The 22,532-nt window shown below is 53.1% G+C and overlaps 1 protein-coding gene across 8 annotated transcripts in view; it reads right to left on the minus strand.

Annotated features, from left to right (window-relative positions):
• The window catches only part of ZNF512B (zinc finger protein 512B), a 102,543-nt gene that overhangs the window by 47,856 nt on the left and 32,155 nt on the right, over positions 1-22,532 (minus strand). For 5 of the 8 annotated variants that reach the window (XR_012647859.1, XR_012647861.1, XR_012647860.1 and 2 more), the window contains exons 3-9: positions 21,186-21,265; positions 19,009-19,152; positions 13,287-13,459; positions 12,857-13,101; positions 11,854-11,925; positions 8,517-8,648; positions 2,671-2,795 (exon numbers count right to left, since the gene is read on the minus strand). Coding sequence is in view for 5 of the 8 variants with exons in the window: in XM_075011650.1 (XP_074867751.1) it covers positions 2,671-2,795; positions 8,517-8,648; positions 11,854-11,925; positions 12,857-13,101; positions 13,287-13,459; positions 19,009-19,152; positions 21,186-21,265 (971 nt within the window). In the remaining 3 variants the exon portion in view is untranslated. The remainder of the gene's footprint in view (positions 1-2,670; positions 2,796-8,516; positions 8,649-11,853; positions 11,926-12,856; positions 13,102-13,286; positions 13,460-19,008; positions 19,153-21,185; positions 21,266-22,532) is intronic. The other 3 variants (XM_075011651.1, XM_075011649.1, XM_075011652.1) reach the window with 2 other exon arrangements.

The following is a 22,532-nucleotide window of genomic DNA, read 5'->3' on the forward strand; positions in this document are numbered from 1 at the left end:
GCTGCCATAACAGGCCTTCTACTTGGTAACTTGTTCAAGTCAGACCCAGCTAAATCTACATCATGGACCAGCTGGGGCCACAGGATCAGGGGAGTAGAAAGCTGCTTTTGCACACCCCCTCACTCCCCCCCGCACCCCTGAGCTGAACTCCTCAGCCATAGCGTAGGATCCGGGTCTATAATTCCATCCGGGAAGGTTCTTCTCACATCGGAAAGCGAGTTGCCAACTCTCCTGGAGTGGACATCATTACCACAAGTGGTGTCTGGTCGGTCATTGGGAAAGCTGGCAACTTTAACTGGAAACCAGGCAGAAGAGCCCTGGGTAAGCTCAAAGCTGGTCTTGTCCACCCACAGAAGCTGATGCAATAAAAGATGTTGCCCCAGGCCTCCTCCGCCTTGTCTCTGACATACCCTGGGACCAAGCCTGCTGGTGGCGAGCGGGACAGAGAGGGCAGATGCCGTAGTGCCCAGTGGTTGCAGCCAGAGCCCTGAGCCCTTTAAACTGCCAACGGAGCCCCACGTGGCACATTCCGGGTGACACTGAAGGGCTGCTGGGGTGCAAGCTCACCCCCAGCCCTGGGCCTTCCACCCAAGGCCCTGTCCCTTCCAGGACCGCAGAGATGGCCCTCCTCACATTGGCCAGTGGCCTGGCAACTCTGTCAGCCCCTCGCCCATCGCTCCAACACCACTGCATCTCATGAGCCAAACTGGACAGATTCAATCTGTGCAGAAGCAGTGGAAGCCCCAGCTCTGGACTAGCAGGGAGCCCCCCAGAATGGTTCCCCTCTGCAGCCCAGGAAGCAGGAGGAGGCCCAGCTCTCTGCTCTGCGCACCTGCACGCAAGGTTGCAGGTGGAAAGGCGAGGTTTATTGCCCTTTCATGGATTCACACCTCAAGCAGGCTGGCTGGTCTCATGGTCCTTCATGATAGTCACTGGTCCAGGGTGTCATTCCAAAAGCAGATTGTACGTATAAGAGAATGGGGGAAATCCTGATGCCACAGAAGTCAACAAGAGTTTTGCAACCGACTTCCATGGAGCCAGAATTTCCCCCAATGCCAATGTAGTACCAAGTACTCATGCTGCTGCTTAAATGCAGGAGCCAGGCTGAGGGGCCAAAGCTGTGGTTAAAGCTTCCCAAGCATGAGAAACTGATCCTAGGTCACCCTCTGTTACGGTGGATCTATTTATAATCCACCAGAAGCTTAATGATGGTGGAATCTGTTTGTCTGACGCCTGTTGGTGCAGAGAAGAGACAACTTTTCCCAGTACCCTTACTGACCTACAGCCCTTTGACAGGCTTACTAAATATACAGGCTCAGCAAGGTTCCCTCTATCTTTCTTCCATCCTTGGGTGGAATAAATTTTGTTATGTGCACCAAGGAACTTGCAGATGTACACCACCAAGAGAAACACATGCTGCCCACTGTGGGCAGCTGTGAGCTCTCTGCTAGTCAAGTGGGTGGCTGTCCAAGCACTCAGCTTACTGAGAACGCATCTACTCTCTCAAAAGTCTGGCCAGGCAGGCACGCATACAATGGGTATCAATTCACATGCATGCACAGCCGTCACTGAGGGCTGTGTCCCGCCTCTAAGACAACAGCTGATGCAAAAAATGTATTGGACCAGTTTTTCAAAAACCATTTGGGCACCTTTGTGTGTGTAATTATTGCAACTGTGTTTCCAAATTGGGAATATGCCTGGAAAAACTGTTACAATTATCCAACGTGTGCAATCCTACGCACACAAATTAGGCACAAACCCTGCACGGGCAGCTTCGTGCCCACACCGTTTGAAAATTGGGCATTTATTTTATGTTGTCAATGGATTAAAAAGTTGGTTTTGGAGAGACTGATGTTTAAAGGGCCCCATTTTAATACAGAGATAATCTCATCCGCACCTCCATTTGTATTCATTACCCAGGGCACCACTGCCAGTGGTGAAGGTCTCCGATGGCAGCAATATCTCACACAGAAAAGTAAGATTAGGGAGGTACATGGGAGGTACAGGGAACACGTTTACCGGGTTTTTTAATGCAATTTTAATGAAGACAGTGCGTTTTCTAAGAGATGTGTGTCACCACTGCCACAGTTTGCTGGGCTCAACATATGAATGGCCCAGGGTGAAACTCTCTGGCCTGTGTGATGCTGGTGGTCAGGCCGATGATCAGAACGGCCCTTAAATAGCTATTAATTTAGCCTCTGGAAATAAAGACAGAGAAGCCAGTTTGAAGCACCTGGCCCAGCTCTCTGGAGACAGCCAGCAGGGGTTCCCCAGCCTGAGTCTCAGCGTGCACCAATGTCAGTTAGAGAAGATCAATTAATTATTAGCTCATAAATGAGCAGAAGGATGAGCACCAGCCTAAGATCCGAGAGCCCGACATTCAATTCGCTGTCCTGCCGTAGGCTGTGTGTGTGACCACGGGCAACTCCCTGAGCTTCCCCACATCTCAGTCTGCCTCACACAGCTGGGGACAACAGCCTGGCCCTACCTTGCAGGGATGCAGTAGGGGATAAACCCATTAATGGCAATGGAGCACTGAGGTCTAGAGACAATTACAATGCACAAAAGCTAGGTAATTAGTATTATGCCTAACAATAATTTCATTCTGAGATGTGCCATTTTTTCCCCAGCAGGATAAATTAGCTACACTCGAACAATGCAAATGCCTACTTTTTGACAGACGTCCATGTGTTTTTTGAGCCCAACAATGGTTTTCCTGGTTATAACACCACACGTAGGACAGGCAACTTCTCCTTTCTCATTGATCGCCCGCTGCCATTGATCCTCTGGGTTTGCTAGAAGAAAGGCAAAACCACGTCAAGGGTAAAAGGTTGCTGCTGGAGGGTCAAATCTTTTTTTAGAGCAAAGCCTCTTCCAGGATTCGTGAAAAAGAGAAACATGGAGGTACTGCAGGTTAGAAGTCAATGAAGACGTCAAACACAACAAACCACTCGGAGAAAAAGAAAACCCCAAACTGGACAAGGGTTCCCAAATTATAGGTTCAAAGATGCAAGTGCAGCTGGGCACCTAATTTGCACACATGATTATCGCAAGGCTGTGGGCAAACTGGGCCATTAGCACCGAGGAATTGGATTTGCATGACTATTTTCGTGAACGCAGGGGGAAAACCACATTTCCAACATCCAGCATGGTTGGGAGGTTTCTGCACTTGGATGATTCATGCGCCAGGATGTCCCTGTTACATGCACAGAGACAGGCTTCTGGACCATGTGCCTCCAATGGGGTTTTACAAACTGCATGCTGAGCAGAGACAGAGGGGAGAGCAGACCAGGCTGACCACCACCCACCACTGTTGCCAGATGTGCCAGTCCTGGGGGCAAGACACACACAGCTGAGACCAAGAAGGAAAAGAAGCCCAGCTCTAAAGGAAGCAGAACAAAGGAAGGTGGAGAGGCCAAAAGGCCTGGGATAGCAGTGGGACAATGGCTCATAGAATCCTAAGGCTGGAAGGGACCTCAGAAGGTCATTGAGTCCAGACTTCTGCCCAAAGCAGGACTGACCCCAACTAAATCATCCCAGCCAGGACTTTGTCAAGTTGGGACTTAAAAATCTCTAGGGATGGAGATTCCATCACCTCTCTGGGTAACACATACCAGTGCTTCACCAGCCTCCTGGTAAAGTAGGTTTTCCTAATATCCAACCTAGACCTCCCTGACTGTAACTTGAGACCAACCACTCCTTGTTCTGCCATCGGTTACTACTGAGAACAGCCTCTCTCCATCCTCTTTAGAGCCCCCCTTTCAGGAAGCTGAAGGCTGCTATCAAATCACCCCTCAGTCTTCTCTTCTGCAGACTAAATACATGCAAATCCCTCAGCCTCTCCTCGCAGGTCATGTGCTCCCGCCCCACGCCCAGCTGCCTCTAAGAACCTGCGAGGAAGATGAAGGAAGACTGTAAACCCTAGAGTTCAAGAGCAGACTCATTTTAGGTTGCATTTCGATGAACTGGGCGAGCCCAGTACCACCTGCCCCCAGCTATGGGCTGGCTACAGAGCTTGTTTATGCACAATGGGTGTGGTCATCACCAGATTCTTTTAACGCTCTGCCAGGCCTGGCTGAGGCTTGGTTAAATGAGATATTTTGCCCACAGCGCTACCGAGTGGCTGCATGGGACAATATGTTGAGCATTCCAGGACATCTATCCCTGAACACCCCACATGCCAACATTTCCCGTAGTGTCATGCTGCCTTCCAAGTTCAGTGTGGACCAGTCTGTTACGTGCTGCAGATCACTCTGGTCTTCTTACTACATGACCCAAAAATGTAACAGCTTGTTCTTCTGGCTGTCCCTTAGTGGCAAGGACTGACTGGCTGGTTTGGAGTCTTTGATTCTTCATGCTCTGCATCTGCCATCTGTAGTGTTGCTCTGTGCTGTTCTTTCCAAAGGGCAAACCATAAACCTCAACAGTTCCTGTTGAACTCTTTGCTATTGGTCTTGATCACTCATGCTCGAGCGTCTCTTGGAGAGAGCTGGAGTTGCCTGTCCTTTCCCCACACCCAGTTTGACATAAACATGGTCACCAGGTTCTAGAGATGACCATGCTCAGAGTGACATCTGCTGTGGAAGTGTTCATAAGCTCTTTTAGCCTTTTAACCTGTGGTCACTTTCGTCACGTCCGACCACTTTGGAGACGGATGTATTCTTCGAACGCTGGGAGGAAAACTGAGAAGGTTACTGGTCTTTGATCCTTTGATCACACACTCTGAATGCAAAGGTTGTGTCTCTAAACAGTTTCACTGAGGAACTTGCTTTTGGAGTGCAAAATCCCTGGAGGGCCTTTTGGAGCTGAATCAGGTGATTTCAGCTCTCGCCTGGGACAGGCTGAAGGCAATTGGAAGTCCTTTCTGAGATAACGGTAACATCAGTTCCTGAGTCAACGTTAAGGTCAATAGTTCTTCCATGAATATTCAATTTCACTTTACAGGCAGGCTCAGTGTCATCACCAGTGATAAAACTCAGAACCAATGGGACTGCCAGACATTTAAGGCAACTCCCTGACAGCGTCGGTGCAGCAAGCAGCCGCCAATATTCATATTTCATGCATGTGTCACAGCGTGTGCCTTTGGCTGGCCATGCATCGTCTCCTAGGCCATGCCTGTTCCCAGACCTCGTGCACGTGGGCTGGAATTTGTCCCTCTGAGCCAGGTCTACATTAGACTTGAAAGTCGATCCTAAATATACAATTCCAGCTACGACAATTGCGTAGCTGGCCTTGACGTATCTAGGATCGACTTATCTGGCTGTCCTCACAGAGGGAGGTCAATGGGAGAAACTTCATGTTGACCTCTCTTACTCCTTGTGCGAAAGAGGCATATGGGGGTTGGCTGTGGCACCCTGATCATTAGATTTCGTGTGTCCCCACTAGGTGCTTAGAATCAAACCCCATAAGACAGACCCTGACTGGGTCGTATCCTTAGCCTGGGAGTTCTCACACCTTCCTTCAGAGGTTGCATGATAAATGACTTAACTCTCAAGTGTCTGCTTAGAGCTTCTAAGGACTTGGCGATACTAGGTTGTGGGGTTTTGTTTTTGTTTTTGTTTGGAAAAACTCCTTTTCTCTGGACTCCCACCCCGACCCAGGCGCTCACACAGCTAAGCAGGCTAATTCGAGACAGGAGGGCCTTCTCCCTTGAAATAATTACCCCAGCTCTGCAAACAACTTTTGCAGACCCCCGCCTTTCAAGGTCAAAAAGGAACATGTGTGAACAAAGCACAGCTATTATATTGGCTCACGGGAAGGCTCCTTTTGCAATGTGTGACTTTTCGCTGTGTGACTGCGATTTTCCAACATTACTTATTTAGACATTTGAACGTTGAAAAAAACAATATCGGCAGCGCCTTTTGTTCTGTTGTTTCACCAGTTCTGACTGTTTTACTATCTGAATAGCTTTGGCTCATCTTAACTCTCTCTTCAACTGTTGCTGCTGTGAAAGGTTTTTATCTGTTAACCCAATAACTAGTCTTTCACTCATAATCCCACGTTTTACATTCTCAAAATCACAGTTTTCAACCAATGTATGCAGAGCTCTTATAAAATATTCAACATTTCCACTTGGTTTTTGAGGTCTCTAGTGAAAACATGCTCTTTAAACAACACATATCAATGGGGTACAACGTCTGCATCAAACATACGAAGAAACCCCTCACAGACATCTTTGTGACAGTCTTTGGTGAAGACAAAGGGTTTAAAGATGTGCGCTGCCTCTTTCCCCGTTGCACTAACTGAAGAAGTTGCCTGCACATCTCCAGTTTCTTTAACAAAACAAAGCAGCAGAAATGTAGCACTTTAAAGACTAACAAACTGATTTATTCGGTGATGAGCTCTCGTGAGACAGACCCACTTCTTCAGATCAATGTCATTTCCAATACAGACTGACATTTATCAGAGGACCAAAAAGAAGTTGCTGTGCAGAGTTAATTTGCCGTTCGAAATCTTGGAAAACACAGCTTCCAGTCTGTTAACTGCAATGGGCTATCAAAGCTGAAGTTACCTGGAGGCCATGTTAATGAGATCTTGCAACCCCTGTAGCTTTGTTCCTTCCATCTGCAACCTTTGTGGCATTGTTTCTTCTGTTTCTGATCTTACTTTACTCCTCATACCACGTCAACTCCCTGCACCAGATACAGACTGGCTACAGAGCTTGCTCGTGAAGGGGGGAATCTAAAGAGAGATTGGGCAGAAGAAGGAGCAATGGTCTCAAATTACAGAGGGGGAGGTCTAGGTTGGATATTAGGAAAATCTATTTCACTGGGAGGCTGGTGAAGCACTGGAATGTGTTACCTAGAGAGGTGGTGGAATCTCCATCCCTAGAGGTTTTTTAAGTCCCGGATTGACAAGGTCCTGGCTGGGCTGATTTAGTTGGGGTTGATCCTGCTTTGGGCAGGGGGCTGGATTCGATGACCTCCTGAGGTCCCTTCCAGCCCTGGGATTCTGTGACGATCACACCTGCAGTGCATAAGATCCTTTCATAACCCTTTTTAAAAAGGTATTTTCCACACATTGCCACCTAGTGGCTGAACCGTGTCCGAGCTTAGCATGCCATTACAAGCAGCTCCAGGCAAGCACAGCCAGCTAGACAGATGGCCCCAGGAGCTGCTGACAGTTTTCTTTCCTTCCCCCTAACAGCTCATTTCTCCTAAGAGAAACACAGAGAAGGTATAAAACATAAATGTCAACGTCGGGCTTCCGAACCAACCGTATGCACCCAGGCTCTGTCGCTGGTATCTCCACCACCTGCACGAACTCAGGCAGCCCCTGTCTGCTCTGCCAAGTTGCTGACAAGTGTTTGTTTAAATGTGCGATATGAGATTTTAAAGAACCCCCACCGGAGAGCGGATTTTGACCACATACTGATGCAAATCTGGCTCCTGATATAAAACAGTCGGTGTGTTCACTTAGTTACGGTATGTCTTTACTATGCAAGCTATCTGGGGTCAGCAGTCGACCCCTGTACTCCTCAATACGGCAAACCATACACAAGTTCGATGGGAGGAGTCCTCTGTGAGGACGGCCAGGTTAAGCGGACTGCAGGTAAGTCAATTCTAGCTGTGAAATTGCTGCAGTAAGAATTGCGCATCTGCAGTTGACTTTAATGCCTAGCGCAGACCTGGCTTCAGTCGTGGAAGAACTGTGTACCAAGCGCAGCCGATAGGCCAAGTGCTGGTCCCGCTGAACTCGGGGGGAGTTTGGCTGGTGACTTCATGCGCTAGGGACAGGAGCCGGGGCTAGGCTGTTTTCCATTGCTTATTGTGGTAGTACTGGAAACCACAGGGCAGATTCTAGGCTGACTTCGGGGAAGTTCTGTGTTGCTTACCCTGCACAAAGCTGTCCTAATGCCATCTTGATGGGTTGCCGAGCAATCTCTCCTATGCAGCTGGAGCGCCAGAAGCTCCTATATTAGCTCCTATCCCAGCCTCCCTGCGGCTGGTGCAGGAGAAAATGGCAAGAGAAAGGGGGTGTGGTAAGGATACCCCACCCCACTGCTGAATGGCCTGCTCTTCCAATGCCCCCTTAGGGCAACATGCAGCTGGTATAAGCTCGAGCAGCCCACCAGCTGCTCTAAATTGTTATGGGGAACTGGAACAATGGCAACCAGCCCAGGATCAGAGGAGTGGAACAGCAGCACAATCTTTTCAGGCACCCTCCCCTGTGTTGTGCCGCACACTCCTCGGCCTTGGCTTGCGATCTGGGCCTCTGTGTCACTCGGACCCCAAGCCCATGTTGAGGACTGAGCCTCTCGTGAACGGGAAGGTTCAGGAATCAGCTATTCTGAGTGCATCGAGCCCCCAGACAAGCACAGAGACGTTTTCTTAACCACTAGTTGTTCCTCACTCAGGCACAATGACTCCTGCGAGAATTTTGCCTGAGCCAAGACAAGCCTATTATTATTCATTCTCCGTTAACCAAACTGCCGCTTTGCTGTTCCTCCCAATCTCTTGGGAGGCTACCACCAAGTGACCCAACTCTCAGCTGGCAGTGGAATCATGATGCCTCACCTGATGAATGCATGACAGCCTCCCTCTTCACACCAGCTCCCAGAGGCTTCTTTTTGAGCTCATCCATGTTGCTGGCGCCCTCCAGTTTCTTTGCACGATGGGCCTTTGCCTTGTCCTCTGCTTTGGCCAGGCCTGTAGAAGGAGGGGGACCTTTATTAACGATGAACCCCCTGAAACTGAGGCCCGGCGACAACGAGATGTGACGGATGCTCCTTGGTGAATGTTCTCAAACTGAGGATCATTCATTAAGCAACAACCCTGTTGTTCTTAGGCACAGTGACTAAGGAAGTCCATGGCTATCTTGTCTAAGCCACGGCGGCATGATGATGCGCAGAGTCATGAATGCACCCAGGGTTTTGCAAACAAAAAGCACAACACATTTCCTGTCCCAAGCTATTTACAGCGTGAGAAGATCGTAGGCAAGACTGAGACCAGGACACCACTCCTGGTAAGGGAGGGAGGACAAGGGGAACTAGCTGGGAGGGATTTCTGCACTGCACCTGACAGGAGGAATTTCAAAGCCAATCCACTTTTGAGACACTGGTGGATTAAAGGGCTGCTTCCGCTTGGAGATGTGTGCAATTCAGGGCTTTGGGGAGCTGCTTGCAATGGGAACCCAGGATCCCTGCTATTCAATAACGCAGTTCTAGGATCCCAGCTGGGATCTTTACTTCCCATATCCTTAAAAAGTTGCCACCATGAATTCTGGGACTTCATTAAACATGCTGCGTCAGCAGACTGTGTGCAGCTGCATGGGAACCGGAGAGCAGAGGCAGGAGGGCAAGTGAAAGAGCAAGTGCCAGGCGCACGTGTAAACAGAAATCCCTCGGGAGAGCAGGTGGCTGCCACCTGCACTGCTCAACGAGCTGCTGTGTTGCCAAGTCAGACTGCGAAGGCAAACAAATTGGCAGGGAGAATTCTATACACGCAGTCCGCTCCCCTTCCAATCACGCCTTTGTGCCACTTCTCCCACGTCAGCTGTGTATCTCGTTCCATGCTTGGAACAAGTGCTAACTCATTTTCATTCTGGTCCCTCAAGACATACTTCTTAAGGGATTCTTTCTGGCCATGATCAACCAAGGAAAGGGGCTGGGATTGTCTGCCCTGATGTACTGCGTACTGCCAGACAAGCAGGTGGATGGCCCAACAAATCAATAGTAATAGGAGCAGCTGGGTCTGATGTCTCTCTGCTCTGCACATGTGAATCCTACAGCGTGCATGGGTAGCTACACAGCAGGCTGCCCACCTGGACGGGTGCGAGAAATGGAAGATAGAGTTTTAAAGGCCACTTTTGAAAGTCTGGCCAACACAGGCAGATCTGGGCTGCAGAAAGAGCAGTAACTCCTCCCGGGCAACCAGGCAGAAAGAGCTGTGAGTAGATGCCCAGAAATGCACACGGCTCTCAGCGTTCGCCATATAAAATGCAAACCCGAAGCTGTTGGACCAAAAAGTGATTCTGACCTATCTTAGATCTTAGATCAGAATCACTTTTTGGTCCAACAGCTTCGGGTTTGCATTTTATATGGCGAACGCTGAGAGCCGTGTGCATTTCTGGGCATCTACTCGCAGCTCTTTCTGCCTGGTGGCCTGGGAGGAGTTACTCGTGAAAACTGAGCACTTGCAAGTGCAAACGTGTATTTGCGAGCACAGAGGCCACATCTGTGCCACGAATGAAAAAATGTTGACGTGAACTCGAGCCTCCACCTGGCTGTTCACGGCACTAGGGATCCTGTAACCAGTTGCCTGCATCTATGATGGGGAAAGAGATGAGGATACTGGAATGCTGGGGTGGAGCTTCCAGTGGACTATTGTATCAGAGGCAGTACGATACTGCCACTTTTCTAGTGCTGCCCTCCTTTTATTGTGCAGGTCAGAGGGGATAACCTCGGTGTGACATGATAGTTGCCCTGCACTGATAGGCTACGTCTACACGTGCACACTACATCGAAATAGCTTATTTCGATGTAGCGACATTGAAATAGTCTATTTCGATGAATAACGTCTACACGTCCTCCAGGGCTGGCAACGTCGACGTTCAACTTCGACGTTGGGCAGCAGCACATCGAAATAGGCGCTGCGAGGGAACGTCTACACACCAAAGTAGCACACATCGAAATAAGGGTGCCAGGAACAGCTGCAGACAGGGTCACAGGGCGGACTCAACAGCAAGCCGCTCCCTTAAAGGGCCCCTCCCAGACACAGTTGCACTAAACAACACAAGATCCACAGAGCCGACAACTGGTTGCAGACCCTGTGCATGCAGCATGGATCCCCAGCTGCCGAAGCAGCAGCCAGAAGCCCTGGGCTAAGGGCTGCTGCACACAGTGACCATAGAGCTCCGCAGAGGCTGGAGAGAGAGCGTCTCTCAACCCCTCAGCTGATGGCCGCCATGGCGGACCCCGCTATTTCGATGTTGCGGGACACGGATCGTCTACACATGCCCTACTTCGACATTCAACTTCGAAGTAGGGCGCTATTCCCATCCCCTCATGGGGTTAGTGACTTCGACGTCTCGCTGCCTAAAGTTGATTTCAACTTTGAAATAGCGCCCAACACGTGTAGCCGTGACTTGGGTATGATGGACTTGGGTATGATGGACAGAGCAGTGCTGAGGACAGGCAGAGAGAGCCCAGAGGAGTTCTGGCCAGGCAAGTCCCAGACTGCAGAGCCCGAGACGAAGCCTGGGGGTACAAGGGCTACCAAGAGGCAGCCAGGGCTGCAGAAGGCAGCAGGTCCAACCCCTTGCCAATCAGGAGTGGCCACATCAAACAGCCATTTGTCCTTGGGGTAAGGGGCTAGATGAAGACTGGCAGTGGCTCACCGAGGCAAGATGGGTGTGGGGGTTTGAGGTTCACTGGCAGGGAAGGACCCCAGGGCATGGGGCACTGCAGTAGGGCAGTAGCCTGAGGGAAGGGCTCTGTGGTCAGGGAGGGACCTGGGTCCTGATATAAGGTGGAGAACAAACTGATAGCCAACAGCAGGTGAGATGCTGGCCAGAAGAGGGTGCTCTGGAGGCTGGAAGAGCTAATTCCTGCATCGGCAGAAGGTCCTGCAGCGGTGGTGAGTCATGCTTATTACAACAAGAAGTCCTGTGGCACCTTATAGACTAACGGATATTACACTGAGCTACAAGCCATCACAGGTGGAACATTAGGTCCCATCCTGAAAACCGAGCCTAACCCATGCCTCTGTTGCAGGCTCTGCGAGGGGCGCCCAAGGTAATGAAACAGTCAGAGGGACCTGCCTTCGCAGGAGCTTGTGGTGAGGCAGTACCCGCAGAGCACAGAAGGGGAAGCGATGGGTGCTGGAATTGAAACAGGGCTGCCTCGTACGTTACCTTTCAATCCAAACGTCCCCGAGATTGACGGTTGCTCCCCAGTAAATTTCTTAGGCGTTTTCTGTTTCCTTCCTGACTCAAGAGAGAGAAAGGAGAGATAAAAATATGGTCAAATAACTGTACTGCAAGCGTGGATTTAAATATAGGCAGTGTAAAAGACAACTGGATGAAGTCCGGTTCAGGAGAGGAGGCAAAAGGGATCCCACCTCACTTTAGCTCACTGAGCTGCTCCCTTTATGGCCCCAAAATGAAGCAGTTATGGATGGGAACCTCATTCTGACAGCGTCATCCAGAACTAGCCCTGCTCTGCACCAGAGATACTGTCCGCCTCGCCAGATCCCACAGCACCTAAACTGTCTGCTGTGTAACCCTGGTAGCCGAGATATTATTCCCTCTCTGGAAGGCAGAGCTGAAGACTGTTAAACAATCTAGCACGGAGCAACTAACAGCTCCCTTATCCCTCTCCACAGTTTCTGCAGGTCCTGTCTCTTCCTCCCATGGGTCGTGAAGCGGAACTCTACAGAACCACGCTCCATCCCGCCTGCAGTCACCACCCCAGCCCGTCTCTCGCCTCCGCCTGACCGTTCCATGTATGTGGCTTTGCTTGCCGACTGTCGCTGAGGCCAGCACGGGGCAATGTCCCTGTGTCCTCCTGCCTGCGGGCCAGCTGGATGAGTCTATATGGAGAGCAAAGCCTTTGCTTTTAATGGCACATTGCTGTAGAGGAGACCAGCATTCCCTGTAAATGGAGCCTTGGGCAGCTGCCCAGGAGAGATTCAGGTACCGCCCAGACAATTAACAGAGTGCCCACAGTGGGCAATATGGGTTTCTCTTGGTGGTGAACCTGCATGTGCCTCAGTGCACATAACAAAATTTATTCTGCCCCAGATGGAAAAAAATTAGCAGGAACACTGTCCAAAACCAGGGGCGACTCTACCCTTCACCCTGGGACACCTCCCTCTCCAGCCTCCTATGCCACCGCAGCCCTGGGCTCTAATCTTACTGTGCTTCATCCTCTCTGGGTCCTCCTCCTGGAGGGAGGCCTGCGTGCCCCCTTGCTGCTTGGGATCCTTGCCGCCCGAGGACTTGTCCGGCGGGGTAGCGGCCACCACTGCCGCAAGCTGAAAGCCTTTGCTCCCCCGGCTCTCCGGCAGGCACTCTCCGTTCTCGGGGAGCTCCCGGCCGACCGTCTTCTCCACCTTTGCCTGTTTGGGATGGATGGTGTGGGAATCTGAACTCTCAGCAGCTCTAGGGCAAAGCATACAGGGCTCATTTAAAGTGGAGTCAAGCAACCAACGCCATCGACGTCTCCTCCAACCCAGGGGCCAGCAAGGATGGCACGAGAGTGGCCAGTGGGAAGGGAATGGGGAGAGCTCCCCTTCTCTCATCCCAGCCCCCCCCAACCCACTGGCGACTCAGCCCGAGGCCGGTACCTTTTCTTGCCACCGGACTTGCCGATGGCTTTCTGCACTTTGTTCTCAGCTTTGCTAGCTGGCAGTGGCCTCTCCAGGTGGTTCCAGATCCTGTGCTTGTCCAGCTGGGTCTTGGAGGTGAAGGCCGCTTCGCAGGAAGAGCAAGCGTAAGTCAGCTTCTCCGAGAGGGCCCCCTGGAAGAGAGCAGAGACATGGGAGAGGGAAAGGATCCACCCGTCCCCGGCACGGGCAGGAACCTCCCTGCGAACTCACACCACCGAGACTGGGAGGCAGAGGAATCCCGTTCCACAGGCAGCACCAGGGCGGTAGGTACCTGATGCCTATTGACCTTCCATGGGAACCAGAGACTTTCTTTGGCTCACTTGGAAGTTCCAGCCAGCATTTCCCGCTGGAGCCAGGGGAGCGCTTCAGGGAGCTGCACATATCCCGGTGCATCAAAGGGGGGAATCTGATCCTTCGTGGGGAGGCGACCAGAATCACACCTTGTAGCTAATAAAAGCCTAACGCACCTCATTTGTCCACGCAAACAGGCCCAGAGAGGCACTGCTGCGGATCTGCTAGACAACCGTGTGCAATTCAGACGGCTCCTTTTTGAGTCAGCTGGTTTATTTCAAGCTGCAGCTTTGAATGAGAGGGCGACTCCTGCCCTGTGATTTCCTTTCCCAGCCTCCTTATGCTCCCTCATTACATGCAGCCTGGGCTCCCATATCGATTTAATAGCTAGGCAAAGCCCTGCTGAAGGTCCTTTGCTCTCAGCTTGCTTTCCCATTTGGATGGGGACTAGGCCCCACGGGGCTTGGGTCGTTTTACAATCTGTCCCTCCTTGGGCAATGGGAATCCCGGGGGTCGGGGAAGGGAGGGGGATGCCTGGGGAAGGATGTGGCTGGGTTAAAGGAAGGGGCTGCTGCTCTGTACAGACAAGCCTGGGCAGACAAGGGGAGAGCCAGGGAAAGCAGCATGAGTCTGGCCCATCTGGAGAGATGCAGTTGCTGCTTAATGGAGGTAAACAGCAGCTGAACATTACAGAGATCGGGGTGGGGTGGGGGGGAAGCCAGGCCCTGTGCAACACAACGGCCTAACTCCCGCTGACTCCCACGGGGTCAGGATGTCACCCCGTGCGCATACTGGGAAGGGCCAAGAAATGCAGCAGTACATCATGGGGGCCCGCTAATTTAACATCCAGGGCAGAATAAGTTTTATTACATGCACCCAGGCACGTATAGATGTGCCCCACCACCAGAAACAAATGCTGCCCACGGTGGGTGCCCTGCTAACCAGCTGGGTCGCACCTGAATCTCTCCTGGGCGGCCGCCCAAGCTCTCAGCTTGCAGGGAATGCTGATTACATCCGCAAAGGTCCCTCCTAGTCCACAGCAGTCAGAACCCTGGGCACCCTCTCCTGGACACCTCAGCTGTACATGCCAACAGGGCAGCAGAGGGCTCTGGCCTGGTGCTAGGTTTGGGGAAACCTTATTGCCCACCTTCAAGAGCCACAGCGGGCCGCAGGTTCAGCCAATCGACGGCAGCTCCTTGGCCTGGGTGGGGGAGAGCAGCGCAGGCTATGGAGAATGCACGACAGGGCTCCTTGTGCCCCAGCACACACACGTGGGGGGGTGAGGGAGCGAATGTGCATCACCACGGCTCCACCCGCTCGTTCTGCCCGGGGCAGGCAGTGCCGCAGCCAGCGTAGGTGGTGCAGCCTTCAGATGGGAGCACCAGCCACCGAGTGGCCTTCTTCCCTCATGCGTCCCCACCATCCAGTCCTGTTGCCCTCAGGGAGCCGTTTCCTGTTGATTTGCACTTATCCGGTACTAAAGGAGCTTGTCCCTGTTCCTGCAAAACACTTCCACTGACACCACTGGGCCTGATGGGAAGGGCCAATACATCTGGGACTCCCATTTCAGGGAGGGCCTAGTCACAACTTCAAAATATTCTCTGCCCCCTGCTTCGGAGCTACCCATGTCAGGCCAGGTAAAGGCAACCTACCGCCGTGGGTACGGCCCCCACCGCCTCTTAAACTACCGAACGGCCTCCGTTCACGACTGAACTCGACAGCCACTGCCCGGCAGCCCTCAAAGTGGGGTAGAAAAAAGAGAGGTGACTGCTGCTGCTGACAGAACGGTTTCTCCAGAGACTTCGCGGCTCCGTTTTTGCTGCTTTTAAATCTTGACAAGTTAGCTAGCCTCTTTGGAGCCTGCCCGGAAACGCTGTGCAACCCCAACTGCTGAGACAGAAAAGGGGAAAGAAAGAATTGGGCAGGGCAGGGTATGAATCCTTTACCAAAGAAAAGGCTCAATGTATTTCCTCCTCTAGCCTTTGAGGCTGCACAGGGCAGGGATTGGGCTTCCTTTTATTTGCAGCATCTGGATCAAATTGGGAGCTATTGCCACGTACATAAACAATGCCCCCTCCACCCATCATCTGCAGAGCCAGGGAACACTCAGATGCTACGCACACTCAGCTGCCTACCTTGTGGGGAGGGCCTCGTTACGTCTCACACTCCTTGCCCTCCACCATCCTCCCTCCTTGATGTCTGTGGGTAACACGGTTTTCTGTTTAGAGGGGAGGTCACATAATTCAGGTGAGCAATTCCCACTTGCAGGGTATCAGAGAGGTGGCCATGTTAGTCTGTAGCTTTGAGAACAACAAGAAGTCCTGTGGCACCTTATAGACTAACAGATATTTTGGAGCATAAGCTTTTGTGGGCAAAGACCTGCTTCATCAGATGCATGAGTAGGGGGGTGGTTTCAGAGGGGTATTTAAAGAGTGGGGTCCCAGTGAAAGGGAGGGCCCGAGCTGACAAGGTCTATTCAGCAAGGTGGAAATGGCCCATTAACACTCAGTGGCAGATTTAAGGGTGGCAGCCCTGAAACAAAGAAATTTCAAAAATCAGATGGAGAGAGAAATCTCTGAGCTGCAATTTATTTGCAATTTTGACTCCATTAACCAAGGATTAACCAGAGACTGGGAGCCGCTCGCACCTTACAAAAGCACCTTCTCTGCCCTGGGTGTTAATATCTCCCCATTAGACTCTGACAATGGCTCATATCCTGCTGTCTGATCTGACTTGCTTTTTCCTCTTTTGATACATACTATTGATAATGGGCCATTTCCACCTTGCTGAATAGACCCTGTCAGCTCTGGCCCTTCCTCTTATGGGGACCCCGCTCTTTAAATACCCCTCTTAAACCACCCCCCACTCATGCATCTGATGAAGCGGGTCTTTGCCCACGAAAGCTTATGCTCCAAAATATCTGTTAGTCGACAAGGTGCCACAGGACTTCTTGCTGTTCTCACTTGCAGGGTAGTAACTCAAACTGGATTTCAGCACGCACACAAATATGTAGGCGTGTCCTGCACAGGTGCATACAGATACAGGTGGAACATCTCGGATCCAGCACCCTCAGGACCTAACCGGTGCCAGACGAGAGAATTTGCCAGGCCATGGGAGATCAAGATTGTCTAGCACATTACCAACACTTCCACTGCTTATTGGGCTCTTAGAAGTCATTTTGGGGTATATTGCAGCTGAATAAGAGCACTGAACCCTGAGAGCCAGGCTTGGTGGCTGTGAACAAACTTTATGGGACCATGGGAAACTTGGCCACACCCAGGATAAGTGGTCAACTGGCACAACAGAATCATGATGGATTACAGATGTTGCTGGACAAGAGAGGTTCAACCTGTACTTGCACAAAAGACAACTGCCTCCTCTCGGATAAGGAAGAGCCTAACACAACGAGGCTGTGTAGTCATTGGAACGAGCACAAGCGGGCTCTTGGTTATTTGTCCCCAGCAGCTGGTGCGGTGGTTTGCAGGGGAGGCTGTAACATTTGAAAGATGCTGCTCAGTTGGATGTCACGTGCCCGATGTCCCTGCCGGCCTCTGGTGCACAGGCTGGACTAGCCGAACTCAAGTCCCTTCCAGCCCTGCAACGAACCCAGCTGGGCATTTTGTCACCTCTCCGTGGATTTTCAAGGACCGTTCAGGACGGCAGCGTTCCCAGACACGAGCGCTGTCTCGCCTAGGAAGAGCAGGCGAGCGGAGGGCAGTCTCGGCTAACGACCCTGCACTTGATGGCGAGCTTTTTTCTAGTGACTGTGCAAGGTCAGACGTGCTGGAGCAATGCGGATTGTGGGGATGCCGAGAGCCATTGAACTAAGCTACAAACCAGGGGCCATCCCCACCCACAGCAGTTATGTGATCCAGCCCAGGATTTCCAGTGGGCTGGACAGGGGGGAGAGGACGCTGTCCGTTCCCACCCTCCAAGCCTGATCCCCTCTTGCCCCCACCCTGCCCTGTCCCCCACATGGCACCCCCAACCCCGAGGAGGCAGCTTTGGAGATTTCCTGGCATGGGCCTGCAGCAGGGGTCCCCCCCTCACCCCCCGAAGCAGTGAGAGTGGTGGGAAAATTGAGTACCCTCGCCAAGGGCACCCCGCTTCCCTGTGGCTCCCCCGTGGGAGGTACAAGGGGATCCAATCACTGCTGCTGTCCTGCCCCCCGCCAGAAATCCCTGAGCTGTGCTCCCTTAGGAGATGGGGTGCCATGGGAAGGAGAGGGTTGTGCCACGGCAGGAAGGAGCGCGGCTTGGAGGACAGGAATGGACTCCCCCTGCAACCTGGCCAGCAGGGTCTCCCAGGCCGGGTTGTGCTCCACATGGGGCTGTGAGTTTGAGACCCCCTCCTACAACCACTTCAAGCTAGGGGACGCCGCATCCCTCGTTCCAGCTCCCCTGCGCGAGGGAGCAGCTGTAGCCGGATTTAGCGGGTCGAGGGGCAGCCCTGCTTAAGTTATCACTCACGCAGCTAATCGGACTCAACACGGTAACGTGCATGTACCCCAGGACAAAACTGATGCTCAGATCAAACTCAGCTGCAGAAGCCCTCCGGCTCCCTGGGGTGTACTCGCAGTGTTAGCCCAGACTGAAGCCCACCTTGCTGCATCCTTCCCTGCTGCTTTGAGCAAGCGAGCTGGAGCGCGGCTGGCAGAGGGGTTGAGCTGCAAACCACGGGCCTGGCTACCGTGGAGATGCACCCTTAGGTTACGTCTACACGGCACTTGGAGGGAACGGGAGCGAGGAGTCAACTTTGCATTTGCTCTTCGAACACAGCTGTGCAGACAGGGCTCAGGCTGGAGTCCAGGGTTAGAAGCCGTAACTCCAAGCCAGGCCTGCACGGCTATCCTTCCTGCTACCACAAGTCCCACTGACTCAGGGCTGCCAACCCGGACTGGAAGGTGTGCTCCTAACAGCAGTGTAGATGCAGGCTAACAGAGACAACTCCTTGTTCTTCTGCCCAGTGGCCCACACCAGCCGGTCACACGGCTACGGTGGGCGTGAACCCGCCGACTTGCAAAAAAAAAAAAAAAAGGCTGGTGTGGGCTGACATTCTGCCACCGCACACAAAGGAACCCGGCGAAAGCCATTGCCACAGCTGACAGAGCACGTGTGGAATGAGGGGAAGAGGTGAGGTACCGAGAGGGGGCCAGAGGGTACTGCTCAGCAATCCCTTGCAGCCGGAGGTCGGCTGGCGGGACGGCACCGCACACGAGGAGATGGAGCAGATGTTCACTCAAGAGGAAGGTGCCTGCAGAACCCTGAAAATGCCATGCAGTGCAGCTCCCATGCTGAGAAGTCATCCATGCTCGGGTGTTGTGCTGGAAGCGAAGGGACACACTGATCATTCCACGCACAAGAACTGACCATCAAAGCGAAACACAAACCTCCGTCCTCCTTACCCCTTGGCAGCGCTGATAGTGGTACTTCAGGCCATAAATACTGGGGAACTCCAGCCAGCAGCCTGAATTGGGGCACTTCACTCTGGAGTGGGCCTTGAACTCATCTTTCCAGTGGTTCATCAGGGGCAGCTGAGAAAGGGAGACAGGGTGGCAGGCAGCTGAGCAAGACCTTCCAGCATCCCGCGGATACCGCCCACGCTGGGGCGAGCGCGACAGAAGGATGGGGGGAAGTGGGCGGCCCCAGCGTGTGTTCTGAATGTGTCGCTGCCAAATGAACTGCAGGGGCAGGCGTCAGCACCTACACGCGTCACAACTCGCCCGTCTAACCTCCATCGGGTACAAGCGCTCAGACTGGGGCACTCACATCAATGAGGGATGCAGAAGGGAAGCAGCTCATCTTGTGCCAAGGGGACTGAAGTCCACTCTAGGCCAGCCCCGTAAATCTCACCCAAAGTCACCGCAGCGATTTAACTGCCCCACGTTTCCTCGAGTCGGCAAATCACGCCACAGTCTCACCCACTGGCAAACCGCTGGTGGATTGTCCGTGCTACTGGGCTGAAGTCACCTCGTGCGATTCCCCAGGGGCTACCTCGCACCTTCCTGCGTGTCACCGATAATTGACCCAGCTCTGGCACCGCCCCCGGCGAACCCGCCAGATCGCTAATGGAAAGCGCTGTGCAGACATGCAGAATCGCATCAAAATGACCCGTGACGCTGAGCGTCCAACTGGAGACACCACCAAGAGGCTCACTGCTCGGAAAGGGCTGAGGGCCTGCCCGCCGAAAATCATCAGTCTCAGCTGGGGAGCCCAGCTCATGTGGTGGAATCTGGGCAGCATCTGTTTTTCATGTTACGCCAACGACTAATTCCAAGCCCACCCATCAAAGACCTCCCGCCTTCAGCCACCCTAGCGAAGGAATCACACTGTGGATCCTGTTAGTTGTTAGGCCATACTTTATAGCCCCTATAAAGAAACCACAGCTCACACACCCATGGCGCCCTCCTACGCACAACACACTTTGCCTCAAATTGTTCAGAGGAGGACACGCCCAGAGATGAGCGTGCAAACACAGCTTTGTTAGCACACGCAACGGCAGGCCCGGCTTGAGCACAAACACTTCCAAGGGGGCGCTAGAGGGCTGACACTGGTGTGCATCTATATGTCCCATTTGCATGTGCATCAGCAGACACTGCACAAACAAACCCTTGCACTGTCCGCCTTTTGAATCAGCCTCCCTAGGTCCGGCCCCTGAGCGGTGCTGAGTCCAATGGGCACTTGGTATCTAGCACAAGGGTGTCCAAGTTTTTTCCATCGGAGGCCACACGACAAGTTTTTAAGTGTTCCGGGGGCCAAACACAGGATAGCCCCAAACACCCCCCCCCAGTCTTAACCACACTGCAGTCCCACCCCCAGGCTTAACCCCCCCTTGCAGCCCCGAACCGTCCCCTGCCCACCCCTAGGCTTAACCCCCCTTGCAGCCCCGAACCACTCTGCCGCCAGCCACGCGACCCAGCAGGCCTTTGCCCCCGGGGCCAGCAGCTGCTTGGCACTCTGGCTGCTGCGGGTCTGCCACCAGCCCTGTGACCCCCCACGTTAGGGGCAGCTCTGCCCTGGGGCCACTGGAGCTCTGTGGCAGCTGGCCCCATGGCAGCCAGTGCCGCTGCAGCAGCCAGCACCATGGGCTGGATTAGAAGGCTCCATGGGTTGGATTTTGACCGGCGAGTCTAACACATCAGCTGCACCTTCCACTGTCCATGTTCCAAGCTGCAAAGAACTTCTCACCTAGCTCAATGGGCTGTGTACGGACTTAGGCTGGCGCTCAAGCCGCTAGCCCAGGCTGCAAAGCAGCCATTGGAAGGGGGAGCTGCTTTGAATAAGGCTGGCTGTGGCAGCTCCCCTTCTCTCTGGCGGACACACACCGGCAATGGCATCTGCCCCAGATCTCTTCACCGTCAGTGGCATTAAACTGGCTGATCACGAACACCAACTGGGCCCCTGGTGTGGCCCTGCGCCACCTCGGATTGTCAGAGGCTGGAGCTGGGTTTTTTACTAGCCCCTTGGCAGGGAGCTGGACAGTGTGAGGAAGAGAGAGGGAGGGAAGGAGAGTCAGAGAGAGAGAGACGGGGAGAATATCAGGGTACAAATGGACTTGGATTCTTACAGGAATGTCTTTCAGCACCTGGTTCTCTGCCTTGGGTCGCCCTTTCTTCTTGCCTTCTGTTTTGTCGCTGGTTGCATTCCCTGCAAACAAACACAGCACATGGTGGCCCACAGCTACCCAGCCAGCAGTCACAGACCTTGATCTCTGAGGCGGTGCTAGAGTCCTCCTGCCTATTACCCAGAATGGAAAGCCCATCATTTCCCACCCGTCCCTCCTGCCTGCATCGGGAGTGTTCCCACTTCACACCACTGCCATTCAGCAAGGATCCACGCCAGGGTTAGAGTCACTCCCGTACACACCGGCGGACACACTCCGAGGGTGGGAGCGCTCCTGAAATCCCTGCTTTCCTCCGTCTTTTCTTTGTATCTTCAAGAATAAACAGGTTTGGGCTGGAGAAAGGGGACCAGTGAAGAACTGCAGATCTTAAGGTCCAACCACAGAACTGAGTATCCCCCGCCCGGCTGGAAAAACACAGGAATCGTCCTGCCCCACCTGAATGCTTCAGAACCCCACTGTGCTTTCACCCTGCCTGCACGACCATCTCCCCAGGCAACGGACACCAATGACAGCCTCCTGGCAGAGAAGTTGGGTGCAAGGAGTAGCTGGCCCAGGTTGCAGAAGAGTGATGAGTTATAGCCGTGGAGCTGGTCGTGAGGGACTGCAGCGACGGGAGGTGAGCCAGCAAGGCCGGGAAGAAAGAACAGATGATGGAGAAAAAGGATGGGGCCTCATGGGAGGCCGCACACAGCACACCCCCGAAAGCTTCTGATCCAAAGTATCTGTTAGTCTATAAGGTGCCACAAGACTTCTTGTTCTCGACACAGCACCCGGTGTCCGTGAGGCCGTTTATGGAGGCAGTTCAGCACTGTGCTAAGGGGCACACAGCCTGCAAACTGCTTTCGTCCTGTCCTCAGGGCCTTGTACTGCCCGACCCTCAGACCAGACTCAAGCCGTAGCAGCTCTGAGTCTCTTGCACCTGGGCAACCCCTACCGTCCCCACCGGGAGTTCAGCTCGCTCTTGGGGTCATTTCAGAACCCTCCTTACCGTCATCTCATCTCCAGCACCAGGCAGTGCTTCCCAGGATCCACTGCAGGTCACGGGCTGGATGGAGCCCGCTGGGTTTTCACTCACCTCCAGCATGTAGCATCAGTCTGCCTCGAGGGTGGAGGGGGAGCCAGAAGGAAGACCAAGCATCTGCCTCAGGCTGCGCTCCCCTTGTTATTGGGGCTCACTAGCAATGCCTCTTCCTAGGATATACCGCCTGTGGCCAGTGGAGGCCCCCTCTGGCCCTCTTAAGCTCCACTTATGTGCAGGACTGTGCTGCTGTTCCACCAGACAGGTGGGAC

The sequence above is a fragment of the Carettochelys insculpta genome, chromosome 17 (assembly GCF_033958435.1).
Source record: "Carettochelys insculpta isolate YL-2023 chromosome 17, ASM3395843v1, whole genome shotgun sequence".
Lineage (NCBI taxonomy): Eukaryota > Metazoa > Chordata > Testudines > Carettochelyidae > Carettochelys > Carettochelys insculpta.